Here is a 13,523-nt window from a genome sequence, read left to right as displayed (position 1 = left end):
AAAAACCAACCACTCCCAAGCAGAGGCTGGCCATGACCCGTTACCACTTGTGTTACTTGTGGCATTGGGAGGGCGTGTCGGATTGAGAGATACTGGTATGTGCTAGTATTGAGGTGTCCCATTGAGATGCATTGATGTTGTTCTATCTGGGTCTTGCTGTTGAAGCATTATCAGATCTCAGGAGTCGTCCCTAGCGTGTTACGACGCTGGTATGCCGAGCGTACCCCGTTTACCATACAGAGACAAAGAGAGAATGGGTACTTGATGAACAACCCTGTCCTTAGTGGTAAAACACCACCCCTCAGTTCGACAGGGCGTCTACCACGAGATCATGAATGAGCATCACGAATGAGCATGATCACAAGATGTTGGAAGCTGTGAGAGCTTCAACCCCAATAATGTCTACTGTACAGCAAGAGAGAGGAACTCTTCGATCCCGAGAAGCCGAAGATAAGCTAAATACTTAACTGTTACCCTAGGAGGCATGGATTCAATATAAGGTAACATATAAGCCCACCAACAACTTTAGTACATTGATCTCATTAACGAGTTTTCACCACCAAGGTCATTCAGTGGTACCCTATTGAAGTTTTGCTGCGCCGCAGGTTTGCCATCCCCCCCCCACCGGGGCCGTTTATGAGAACAGTGTTCGAAGTGGCGCATGTTGGGATGCGGATGTATTTTCGGTGATGTTAGTATTTCGCTGAGTCGCGTTCCCACTCATCACCATCATGTTTCGATTGTGACCCGTATTGAGGCCTGCGATACCGTAGCTCAACTCTGGATTTCTCGGATTGAATCTCCACGTTGACCCAATAAGCCCGAGCAGATTCAGGAATGATTTTCCCGGGCTTAACTTCAATTGACTCCACATCAATCAGTCTCTTCAAGGCCACAGTTGTCGCAGATACCCAGTAGTCATCCCCTGGTCGCTTGTGCATTATAGAACACATGTCACGACGGACCTTCTCATCGCGACATTTGGCCGCAGACCACAAGAGCGCAGGCAGAACTGAGTACCTGTAACTGAACGGCGAAAATTCAGTCTCACTTGAGCCCGTAGCTGAGTCTGCCAGAATCCGTGCAATATCTGTGATATGCTGGAACTGCTCCAAGTGATCATCATAAGCCATCTCATCTGGATTTGGGCTCTCGGCGACAGCCAGCTTGATCTCGATGATACCGATCCATAATGAGCAGGCTTTGAGGTTATCGCAGTCCTCTGGCGCAAGACCACCCAGTTCGACGAGGGTGCCCGTGAGACGACTTCTACAGAGTCGAAGCTTGGTCAAAACTGCTGCCGCGCCGCGGCCGACGGAGCTTGCTGGTCCAATCTCAAACTCGCAGGTGGTGCAATTCAGTATTAAATCCGAGACGAGGAATCTGAATTTTTGGACGCTATCCATCTGATCAACACCCGAAACGAGATGTGGAGTAATCTTTGATGGAGCGGCTGTAGTGTTCGGGCATATCCAATTCTCGCCATCAGGAAGTTCAGAACCCTCGACGAATATCTCGGGATGAGAGCAGAAAAACCAGTGAACGTGGATCTGTGCAAAAGCCTGTCCCAGGGCCACCCCAGTAAAATCTTTATCTTCCTGAATATTCCATTCTTTGAAAACCTTATAACCGGAGACAAGATGGTTGCGAGCAGAAAAGAGATCTCCTTGGAATAGAGCAAGCACGGTAAAAGCCAAGCATGTCACTAGCATTACTTTCTTGTGGGTGCGGCTTGAGCTGTGTGGAGTTAGAATTTCCCGAGCGAGAATTTCCCGGAGGCAAGCAATGGCTTTCGTAGAATGACGAAGAGCTAGATAAGAATCTGGGTGTTCTTTTTGGCTTGCTGGAATTCGTTCCAAGTGGGTATGCCATGCACTCATAGCAATTACAGCATGACGGACGGCAGGATGATTTTCGCACATTTGGAGAACCAATTCGTACCAGAAAGAATTCTGGAAGTAATGCGAAAATCGTATCGCTGTGTGGTTTCGGTAGAAATCCAGAAGCCATCGCTCGTTCCAGGTGAGGTCGATCTGACAGGCACTGGCCAAAGGCAGAGGAATGGCAGTGACCGATGGCCGGACTTTTGAGCGATATCCTAATTGCAGAGCTACATTATTGTGATTGTTGGTGGAGCCTCTGACTTTGAAGTCACGCCACTCGCGCGTCCTCCTATCGATGACTTGTTCATAACCATCGCATTCCCTGCCTGTGCTCGTACATCTAAGACAAGCGGGATGCGTTTCGTCGCATTTCTTATGTCGTATCCTTTACAGCGTTTAGTTCCCGCATAAGTTCACATATATGGGGAACTCACTTGCACGTTCCACATCCTGAGCGCGATTTTGAGTGCTGTGATCTTTTTCGCGTTGAGTTCTCACACATTCTGCTTGCAAACAATGGAAAGATCTGTATAACATCTAACTCGGTTGCAGCCTTCCAAAATTCTGTGTAATGAGGACGGGTACAGGATTGGCGATATGTCACCGAGGATTTCGTATAGAGAGTTGGGACAATAGGGGAGTGGGGGCTAGTGTATATTTATCCATCGTGTCTTGGACCACGTGATAAGATATCATCACGTGCGGTTTATCACCCATCGGAAAAATATATATGTACTAAACGAACTCCTTGCGATTTTCTCTATTTAACAATCAATATTGAAGTAAAGGCTCGGGAAATCTAGCACGCAGAATTAGCGAAGCTCAGTAGCTCTGCTTATGTCGTGACAAAAAGGCCGGTTGCTTCTGTTGAGATTCATGAGACTAACATAATCTGACGAACTGAGAGAGTGGTCAAATACCACTAGGACCCTTTGGGACAGGCTTATTCATCGTTCACCCAATTCCCCTAGTTAGTATTTGTACGGTATGTCGAACTGAGGGGTGGTATTTTACCACTAAGGACAGGGTTATTCATCAAGTACCCATTCTCTCTTTGTCTCTGTATGGTAAACGGGGTACGCTCGGCATACCAGCGTCGTAACACGCTAGGAACGACTCCTGAGATCTGATAACGCTTCAACAGCAAGATCCAGATGGAACAACAATCAATGCATCTCAATGGGACACCTCAATACTAGCACATACCAGTATCCGTCAATCCGACAGAGTCTAAAAATGCCACTGGTAGTGTCAGTGGTTGATTACCACTAGAGCCCGTTTCGGTGAGGATCTACAGAAGAGGAGCTTACTTAGAAGCAAGCCCCTGAGTCCGACGATGTATGGATGTACTTAGAGGGAACCGCTGTTTAGTGATAATCCATTGCTACGTACGAGACCTTACCCATTGAACCATCGACGACACTATCTTCATCCGGGGCTTTCCAACTCAAACCCTCATTCTCACTCCTTCGCAGACTCTAATAACACCTTCTTACCAGACACAGCCGGCGAAACTTCACCAGGGAACGGCTTCCGCGCCCAAACACGACGACTAAGGTTAATCAGCGACATCACAACAGAAAAAGGTAAAGAACTTACGCGCGCTCATAGATATGATAGCGTGGATTCTTCAGCTCGGCCCTCAACTTGGCAACATAAACAGTAACCTCATCTTGAGACCAAGGGTACGGAGCACCAAATTTCGTAAGCAACCACATAGCCCAGCCCTCTATGCCGGACATCCAATGCTGATGATTGACGGTACCGGCCTCCTTATACTTCTGATCACGAGCCCATGGTCCAATGGGCCACTTGTACTCTTTTTCATGAACCTCGATGAATCCCGCAGTACGGAATGCGTCTTGCATCATGTCGATCGTTTCGAGGGGTCGACCTGCTCGCTTACCGCATGCCGACAGGGCAGGACCCCAGGTACGCAGGATGTTATCATCCGGTAGGCTACCGTCATCGCATTCGATGTACGGGCTTGCTTCAAGTTGTTCGATCCAGCCGCCTGGGCGGAGGTTCCTATGAACTTCTCAGATATTTGAAGCTTAAGTCAACTTGGGGGCTTACTTGTAGCATTGCTTGTAGACGCGGTCCCACTCCGTCGGGTCAAAGGATCCGATCATGATGCGCATATGAATAAGGTCTTGCGGTTCGCCCCAGGTCCAGTCTTCTGCGATGTTGTCGACTTCTAAAATGCAGTTTGGTGGCATCCAGGTTACGGGCGGTGGGAAGAGGTCGACTCCGCGAGCCGTGGCTGAGATCTGGTCAATTATTTGATGCAGGTAGCGGGGTCTAAGCGGACTCACCCATCGGAAACATATCGGCAACATCTCTGGAAACATATTAGTCTGGATCTTTGCGATAGCTGAAAAGCAAATCTGAAGGTATGTTTTATTCACGTACATGGCCCAGTTACCCTGACCCGTTCCAAGGTCGAGGATATGGTTTGGGTGCTCTCCAATTGGCGAATGGAAGAGCGGGTTTTCTCTGTCCGAGTCCATGACAAGGGCGACCAAATGCCTGCAATAGTCAATTTCCGCGATGAACATGAGACGAGTACGCATACCCAGCTTCGTAAGTATTGAACTGCTTTTCGTCCGATGGAATGCTGATCAAACGTAAGTAGCGATCCCTCGAGCAGAAATTCGCGCATACAGGTATTCTTTGTGGCTCAATGTTTGGTAACTAAAAGAGTATGAGCTATGAACGCCACCGATTATGAAGAACGCCTATCGACGACCATTTTCTAGCAGTCCGCGATAAATAGAGGACCCGATCGAAGTGGTTTCCCTGACATTGTGAGAGTTGCGACTTGCGATTCTGGAAATACTTACGATTGCCAGTCATCGCCGTAGACGGTGGGGACATAGACATTGGGATCCTGTTCACATATCTAGAATTAGAGACATAACACAACACGAGGAAAACACACAACAGCGATTTCTCCCTGTTCCTTAATATTGTGTGGCTCCGTCATTGTCGAATTTCTATTCGTACAAAATAGATCGAACAAGGGTATTCACCTAGGGGGACTGAAGAGTTATTTATCACTTATCTATGCAATCGGCTGTGTGTCCGCAGTTGTGAGCAATGATGAGTTGGGTGGGATGAGACGAACGGATGGTTGCAGACCCACCTCCTTACACGTGAAAAGGGTCAAACGTCGTGTCAACAGCGAAGGAAGGTAAATGGTCGATTAAGTGACAGGTTTCCTAGCCGCGAGACTAGATTGAGGTGCGAGGGCGGGGATATGGCGTTCGTCTTTTGGTTTTGTTCACCTTCATTAGTTAATGTTGGCTGACATGAACCCCACTTTCGTACTGTCGATGCAAACTTCGAGAAAATATTAACTCAAAAGTGCAAAAATAACGAACTTGTTGAATTGCTTACTATGGTTGGTCGGGGAACAAATGGTACATTCCGTAAGTCCCACTTGGCCGCAGCACTCTAGCAAATCAGTGGCTCCGCTCCATTGGACGGTATGGCCTGAAACCTTTATGGGCAGCTCCTCTTTTCGACGCCGTTAGCCCAATTATTACGAAATGCTTTGTGTTTCTTCTGAATAAAGTGGAAACCAAAATTAATATTTGTAAACAAGACATCGAACATAAGCAGGCCTCTTTACCTCCCATTTTGTACGTATGCCCATGACCACACACGGTAGGGGTGTGAAACATGCAAAAAAACAGAGGTCCTCAATTAGCACACCCAAATGGCCCCTCAATGAGATGATGCAACTTATCAAGTCTGCCGTCGCTCCACTATGTGACCATGTGACCTGGCAGATGGTGCGTTGATTATTGTCGCGAAAAGAGGGCTACGCTCGATCGGATGTGAACGTCCAAATTGAAACATTTGTGGGGAGTCCTATCGCCGGATCGGAGATAGACCAAGGCTTACTCCATTTCTGTCCCTTGAGATCGAAGCGTGGCGAACGAGGTGTGAATGGTTTCATTAGTGGGCTTCAAAAAGGAAGAATTTGAAATCTGAATCATCAGAACGGTCTAAACATCGACACTTTTATTGTGTGAATAGATGTCTGGAAGTGAACAGAGAGGTGGCGTTTGCATGCTCAGGCCAGGGGGCTTACATCCCTCTGCAGTGGACCCGGTAGTTTTTATGCCCTGTTCCTAGCGTTGTTGAATAGAACAGTGTAATTTGCAGTAAAAATTCCCGGAAGCTAGACAGTGGACCGGCTCATATCACAAGGTCATGCACTGACGAATAAAGAGCGAAACTAGATTAACGATGATATCTTAACAAGCTCATTTTCGTATGAAGTTGCCGGTGTACAGCCCAATCACGCCTAGATTAGCGCGTTGCCAGTCGGGGTTTGTAGAGTAAGGAAGGCCTGTTGTACGACAGAACGCTGTGCTAAAGCTTTGGGACAATATGCCTTTGATTTCTCCTAGCAGGTCTGGTTTAATGTAATCCACATTATCCACCGAGCTGGCAGGGACCTCGAAATCTATATGTGCATGTGCATGTAGAGTGACCTATAACACACTTCATCACTGCACATTTCATCCTAGAGGATTTCGGCTCTGGCTTTAGGGGCCGACACGAATACATATTCGTAACATTTTTAGATGTATGCATTCGCATTTCTAGTTCCCAAACCTCTACCAATATTCTTACGAATATTGCCTCGTCGCCAAGACCAATTTTCACCCAATAAGAGAAAATATATCACGTGCGATTTTTTATTAGTGAAATGTCGGTTCCGAATCTGACAAGTGTATTCAAGGACGTGTTTCGATGACGGCAATAGAGCTCAGAATGTCTGGCGCCGAGTTGCAAGCTTCAAACAATGATGACTCCGGCAGCTCATCTGTCAAATTGCCACCACGCCCCCAACGGTCTCGAAAAATAGACTACTACTTCTTGAATGGTGGAACTGACGAAGGCGGTATTGAAGATCATATCAGAAAGAACTACAGACTGGATTCGCCACCTGGTCGCTTAGAATCGATTGGTCCTGAAGACTCCGCCAGTCAGCTGCATCTCACTCTACCTACTCCTTCGAAATCTCTTCCATCAGGGGGCTCTAGATGCTTTACAGAGGCCATACGGCCATACAGATCGCACAGCAGATCTTGCATTAAGCCATTGAATCAATGGCTTTGGAATCAATTTCGAGTAAGTCCTCTTCCGGGCAAGCAATGGCGATCCAGACGAAGCCGACAGCTGCTCGAGGATCGAGAGATTCAATGCATTCATTGTGGCTGAAAAACCACAGATTCGGCGAAGGCAATAGCGAGGACGAACATGAAGATGCACTTAGCCACACACAACACTTTCGAGAAGTCCGATCCAAAGGACCTGGTTGAGGGTTCCAAGACGAAACACCACCCAATTGCTTCAATGTTCCAATCCCGAGCCGAGCATGATACTAGAGCTCTGTTGGAACAGAACATATTTCGAAGGGTTGTGACAGATGATGTGGCATTACGGCAATTCTAGCTACAGCTAAACTTCATCAAGTCTTCCTTAGTGGTCCTTACGAGTTCCCCAAAGTCCATAATCTCTAGAAAATAGAGCCCTAAAACATCATGGACTGACTGGTCATGACATCCGGTGCACTCATCATCAACAACACCAGTATAAACCTTCTCTTTATAATCTATATGTGGATGGTTCTTCCACATTCGGCTGTTTTGATAGTACCCTGTGGCAATGCAATAACGAAGCCGCGCTCCCCTTGGTCGCTCCGCATGAGATGGGCGAACATGCAATACAATTTATAGCAGAGGCCATGGTAAATAATCAAATTCAAACATCTATCTCTAATTGATCACTTCCGTTCGTCCAAATGCTTCGAAACCGAAGGGACGCGCATAAGTAAAGAGTTAACACATGGCAAGTTGGAAGAGAAGAATTGAATCAATGGTTTGTCCGGGCGAACTTGGTCACTGTCTCGGCGCGATGACGCTCAAGATCCACTAAACATTGTCAAATTGTCAGCTTCTGTTAGCGTTTGGAGGCGATCGCTGAAATAGTGGGCTTGTGTACAGGTCTTTTCCGGCTTTTCTAGATCGTCTATACCCTGGCCCCCTAGTCTCTGGCCCGTCGGATCCTTGTCTACCGCTTCGGAAATCTTCGTCTTCGTATCCTCGTCAATCGGTGGTGGCGGCTCCGTCAGATTACCAAACGAGACGCCGACTTTTAGAGTTTCAGCACAGTCTTGGCCAAGCGGGACTCAAGTAGGTACATACTTGGATTATGAGAGGCGGAGTCCTGAGCCATCGCATTAAGTGATAAGATCTGGACTGAAAAAATGTACTGCTGGAATTAAAGTGGAGTGGCCTTCGAATATATACTGCCATGAAGCCTTTTTGATAAGAGTGACGCCATTCATACAGTAAACCTGATTTGAGGTTCAGCGGGCTTCGGCGGGAACCGCCATATGTACAGTAGCTGTATCTGTCTGCATCTAGAAGGCTGTGCCGATTAGCAACACAAAGGGACATATCACTAGTAAATAATCAGCCTATTGCAATATTGCTACCATCACCTTTCTTCTCTTCAGGATTTCTGGGCTGAAGAAAAGAAAGCAAGAGAAGTTCCTATCATCACAAACCGCCCGATCGAAAGCTAAAAGCCAGTTACGAGAACGAAATCAAAAGTCAGGGAAGAGTCGTTACCCTAAAGCTGTCAGGTCAAATCATGTATGACTATTTCGGAACCCACCGATATCGACATTTGAAGCCGATTAAGAATACCTGATATTTCTGACGTAAGTCCTAGTAGGCTCATTGCTTCCACCCAGTGCAAAAATTGCACCTGGAGCAACAAGTAAGCATTGTGCATCATGGCAGACAATTCCGCACATTGTACCAGATGATGTGCCCAGTATCGACAGGCGTATTTCATTTCAGGAAGAATATAATGCTGAATCGAACCATTGCTAGTTTCATTCCTTTGTATGACTTAGCTTGCCAGCTTGCAGATGTTTTTCTCTAGGCTGTCGTGGAGTATCTGACGGCATCGTTCTGCAGGACGCTGGTTTGTATATTTTTCATCGATCCAGAATTTCCTTTCGTCTTTTTGGTGATCCAAAAGAAAATTCCGGAATGACAGATGGAGAATCGTGACTGGTGTGTCGAAATTAGTAGAGTGGAGGTATCAGAACAAGAAATATGAGCCTTTCATTGCGGATTGAATAGTACTGCGGTCGGCTCAGTGCTTCAATTTTAGAGAAACGTGAATGATCCAACAGTCAGCGAACGTTTCTTGACCGACTCAGCATCCTGTCCCTCAACACGACTCTTGCTCGTCGCTCTCACCGAGCATCTAAAGGCATCAGAAATGTCGCTACAAATCATTGCTGGAAAAAGAAGAAATGGGTTTCAACAGGCCTCAATTAAGAGAGTTGTCCCTTAACGCGTTCTACCAACCAGAGCACTTGCGCAACAGAAGGAGCCGAGAAGGCTATGAATACGTCCTCTACCCCCGGAAATTTGCTTTACAATTTATTCACTTGACCACGCAAAGTCGAGCAGCCTCGTGTCTGAGGTAGTCGATAAGTTCTTCCCTTTTAATCAGAAGCAATATTTCCACTGTACTGACATGTTTAGAATACATCGTGGATCAGCAAGTCAGACAGTGCCTGCCTGCGAGAGATACAGGTATGATTCCCACCAGATGTACTTAGGCCTCGACATGGTCCGGAACCGGACCAACAATCCTGCAGGTTCTTCCCATTTCGCACCTGCTGGAACCTGGGGTGCATAAATCTGCCAAGAGATTTCCTATTTTGGACGCACACATTGCTGATTCATCCTTTTTTGTTACTGTTATTTCCATCTGTTTTAGTCCCGACCTCGATCAGTCTTCGAATGTAACTATCCTGTATATGAAAACATGTGAAATTGTCTCGTATATCAGATATTCGGCAATAAATATCATTAGACCTTCAAACTCCATCTTATTTTTACTCTTTGTGGGTAGGGAGATAGTGTACTATAGAGATAGAAGTATATGACAGGGAAACATATATGTTCTTCCAACGCAACCCCAACATTCTTATATAGGACTCTAAAATTTATACATACATACCTAGAATCTTGATCGAAGAAGCTAAGGCTAAACTCAAATGAAAGGGACAGCTCTAAGAAATATCCCTAGCTTTTTAAATTCAAATTGTCCCCTTGCAATAACTTATCTTGTGCCGCCTCAAGTATGTTAAACTGGCCGGTCGTCTCATTTATGCTGAAATCTTCGGTCGGCCAACTTCTGCGGTAATGCTACAACCTCCGGGTCTGCCGGGTACTGCCAGGTTAACCGCCAGATTCCGCGCAGTTCCACCTGGGAGGAACCTGAGAGAACCTGGCGGAGTGGGTTCTAGTAGCCAATTATCAAGCGTCCGGCAGTAGACCTAGTCTATATTCATATAGATATATCCACTTTGTCCATTCAGCTCGCGATCGCTATGTCCTACACTTTTCTATTAAAACCTGTCCTTGGTAGATATAGGGCTTTTTGTAAGTCTCTTCTCTTCATCTACTCTCCCTTATAACCACATTCTCTTATTCATTATGTCACAGAGTCAAATCTCTCAGTTTTCCGATCACTATTCTTCATCTATCTTCGAGGATACACCTCTAGAGAACCTCCCCTTCCTTCCATCCGATAGCGTCCAATCCTTCCCCCTGATGCTCTATACGGCAATACTTCTGGCTCTACACCTGATATCAGCTTTATCCAGTCCCAATCAGTATTACCGCCGAAGATCTTTGAGCACGTTGAACCTTTGAGAAAGAAGAGCTTTGTACTGTGGACGGAGATGGTGAACGATGAATTCGTTACATGGTGGTTAAAAACTGAGTTTGGTAGCCGCATTAACCGCAATCTCTTCGAGGATAAGCGTGGGGCACGAACAGCAGAGTGTTGGAAGCATATTCACCAAGTTGCTGCTATTTCAGACGGGGAACCGAGGGTTATGTGTAAGACATGCGATCATACCCTTACACACCCGGCAGATGGTCACCGAGGAACATCTTCTATGAATAAACACTACCAGGGGAGTGTTAAATGTCGAAAGAAGACGCCACAGTCAAAGGATATTCGGAAACTCATCCAAAAAGGAGTAAGTTGACAACTTTTGTTTCCTTATTAGACACATACCGATATCAGTTTACATTAGGCACATCTCGCACCGCAAAAGTCTGTCTTTACGAACGATGTCTGGATTGAGAGGATTCTCATTTTCCTGTCAAGCTTACAACCGCCATTCCAGCTTGTTGAACATCCCCAATTTCGCGCTCTAGTTGAAACAATTCGTCTTGCCCCAAGCATGCCAGAAATACCCACATCCATTACTATCCGTCGCCGGCTACAGGTAATCGTTGAAGAACGGCAGCAGGGTCTCCTTCAAACGCTAACTGAGGGTGGGAAGCTCTCTATTGCATTAGATTCCTGGACGTCACCCTTTCGCTGGGCATTTATGGCAGTTACTGGGTAGTTTATCGATCACGACTGGAACTACCGCGAGATACTACTTGGCTTTGAGCCTGTTCATGGGTCGCATACTGGCATTAATCTTGGCGCAGTTCTCTTTCCCCTACTGCAGAAGCATGAGATTGAGGATCGCGTGTTGACCGTTACTACTGATAATGCGTCTAATAGCTCAGCGCTGGTAATGAGTCATAAGGGATGTGTTCAGCGGCTCAAGCTACCAAGCAATATACCCATTATCCGCATGCCATGTATTGCACATGTTATTCAGCTTAGTCTGAAAGGGCTTCTTGGCCAGATGGAAGCTAATCCGAAGAATGAGAGAGAAGAGATGGATTTTACTGGAGGAACGGTATCCTCTCGCCGAGAGAATCACGAGATAATCTACACGTTGAATAAGGTAAGCTTATCTGTTACTAACCTTTTTGACTATCGTTACTAACAGACTTCTATCTACTAGGTCCGAAAGCTTGCTGTACACATCAACAGAAGTACCCCGCGCCGAGAGCATTTCTTGGGGCTCCAGACCAAAGAGCCAAAGCTTGTGCCGATGCAAGATGTCGAAACCCACTGGAACTCAACTTTTCTGATGCTCCGACGAGCGAAGCGGCTACAGTCAACATTTGATGATTTCTGCCGGGTATATAACCACGTGGATCTTCAACTGAGCGAAGAGGAATGGCGTCAGGTTGAATATCTTCTTCCAATCACCCAGCCATTGTTTAGCTTTACCAATGAGGTCTCAAATAGTAGGGATATCACTATCCATACCCTCTTTGGCATCTACAACGCCCTCTTTCCTCACCTGGAGAAGTCAAAGAGACAGCTAGTGCGAAAACGGGTCAATTGGAAGACTGCGATGCTTAGAGCACTTGTTTATGCAAGGAAGAAAGAAGGTTTCGCAGTATCACAGGGCGACAGATGACGTTGGCGACGATCTCTATCAGATTGCTACAATCATGGCGCCTCGGAATATGATTGAAATCTCCCAGAAGCCAGAGTGGGAGCCAAAGTGGGCTCCTCGATACCGCAAGAGCCTCGAGAAGTACCTTATCCCATACGAAAAGCGTTATTTGCAGTCCCACCCTATGCGTGATAGTGTATCTTCCGCAGCACAGGTCTCCAACCTAGAATGGATGGTATCAACCGCCCAATCTAGCGAGTCTCAGCCGAGCGTTGATGATGAGCTGAGGCGTTATCTAGGTAGTTGTAAGTAAACGCTTTATCTCTTACCTCATATATACTGACCTACTGGTAGGTACTCGTCTCATCAACCCACGTTTGTTCTGGAAGGACCATGAGAGTGAACTTCCTATCCTTGCAAGCCTCGCGCGAGATGTTCTTTCAACTCCTGCATCCGGTGCAGGTGTTGAGCGGTTGTTTAACTCTACTCGGGATATCTGTCACTTCCGTCGAGAATCACTCAAGCCAAAAACCATCCAAGATCTTATGATGATGATGTGTACAACTCGCTTTGACGTTGAATCAGAGAAGTGGGCCTTTATTGATGAGTATCTCTCTACACAAGAGATCCATGAGAAAAGCTCAGAAGGAGGAGGAGTTCGATTTGATTAGTGATGATGAAGAGGAAGAAGAGGATTCCACTGATGCAACATCTAAGCTCACCCAGCTAACTGGCGAGAGCATCCTTGGTAAGAGACCAAGAGTAGGAACAACGCCAACAGACCTACTTAGTACCCAGGCGCCGCCTATTCAACTAGAAGATGGGGATGGTGAAGATGAAGATGAGCCGCCTCTTCCAGAGAATAGCAGTACCCAAAGGCGTACATCTGGGCGGGCTTCGAGGCGTATATGGAGGGATGAAGACTTATATGAATATCAAAAGCCATAGAACAAATAAATTTTTTTTTTTTTTTTTTTTTTATAAAAAAAAAGTATTTTTTTGCGTTTAGGTATATCTAATTCACTTCACGTCTAATTCTTGTTTTCAAGTAGAGCTGTAAATAAATAATTCAAAAATACAGACCAAAACTGTATAAAACATGTAAATCACGGGGTTTACCAAATTTGTACTCTTTGAGGAACCTGCAGGTTCCTGAAGAACCGCCAGGGTCGGTTCTAACTATTAAGTAGGGGTCGGCACGAATACATATTCGTAACATTTTGAGATATTCGCATTCGCATTCGCAGTACACAAGCCTCTACGAATATTCG

At 46.2% G+C, this 13,523-nt stretch overlaps 3 protein-coding genes across 3 annotated transcripts; all 3 read right to left on the bottom strand.

Annotated features, from left to right (window-relative positions):
* Window positions 1-692: 692 nt before the first annotated feature.
* On the bottom strand, window positions 693-1,922 carry N7506_005452 (uncharacterized protein; the record flags this gene model as incomplete). Its single annotated transcript, XM_056954746.1, has 1 exon — window positions 693-1,922. One exon carries the CDS (start codon window positions 1,920-1,922, stop codon window positions 693-695), a length of 1,230 nt encoding a protein of 409 aa, XP_056813635.1.
* Window positions 1,923-3,478: 1,556 nt separating this feature from the next.
* Window positions 3,479-4,869, bottom strand: N7506_005451 (uncharacterized protein; the record flags this gene model as incomplete). The annotated part of the gene is made up of 7 exons (XM_056954745.1): window positions 3,479-3,911; window positions 3,960-4,146; window positions 4,199-4,224; window positions 4,296-4,412; window positions 4,459-4,500; window positions 4,727-4,773; window positions 4,825-4,869. The coding sequence occupies 7 exons, from the start codon at window positions 4,867-4,869 to the stop codon at window positions 3,479-3,481; spliced, it is 897 nt and encodes a 298-aa protein (XP_056813634.1).
* Window positions 4,870-7,775: 2,906 nt separating this feature from the next.
* N7506_005450 (valyl-trna synthetase) lies at window positions 7,776-8,138 on the bottom strand (the record flags this gene model as incomplete). Its single annotated transcript, XM_056954744.1, has 3 exons — window positions 7,776-7,834; window positions 7,905-8,054; window positions 8,108-8,138. The coding sequence occupies 3 exons, from the start codon at window positions 8,136-8,138 to the stop codon at window positions 7,776-7,778; spliced, it is 240 nt and encodes a 79-aa protein (XP_056813633.1).
* Window positions 8,139-13,523: the final 5,385 nt, after the last annotated feature.

This window comes from Penicillium brevicompactum, assembly GCF_028827555.1.
Source record: "Penicillium brevicompactum strain IBT 35665 chromosome Unknown utg000003l_segment0_segment0, whole genome shotgun sequence".
Classification (NCBI taxonomy): Eukaryota; Fungi; Ascomycota; class Eurotiomycetes; order Eurotiales; family Aspergillaceae; genus Penicillium; species Penicillium brevicompactum.
The sequence above is the reverse complement of the archived record's forward strand: the minus strand, read 5'-3'. Positions and strand labels throughout refer to the sequence as shown.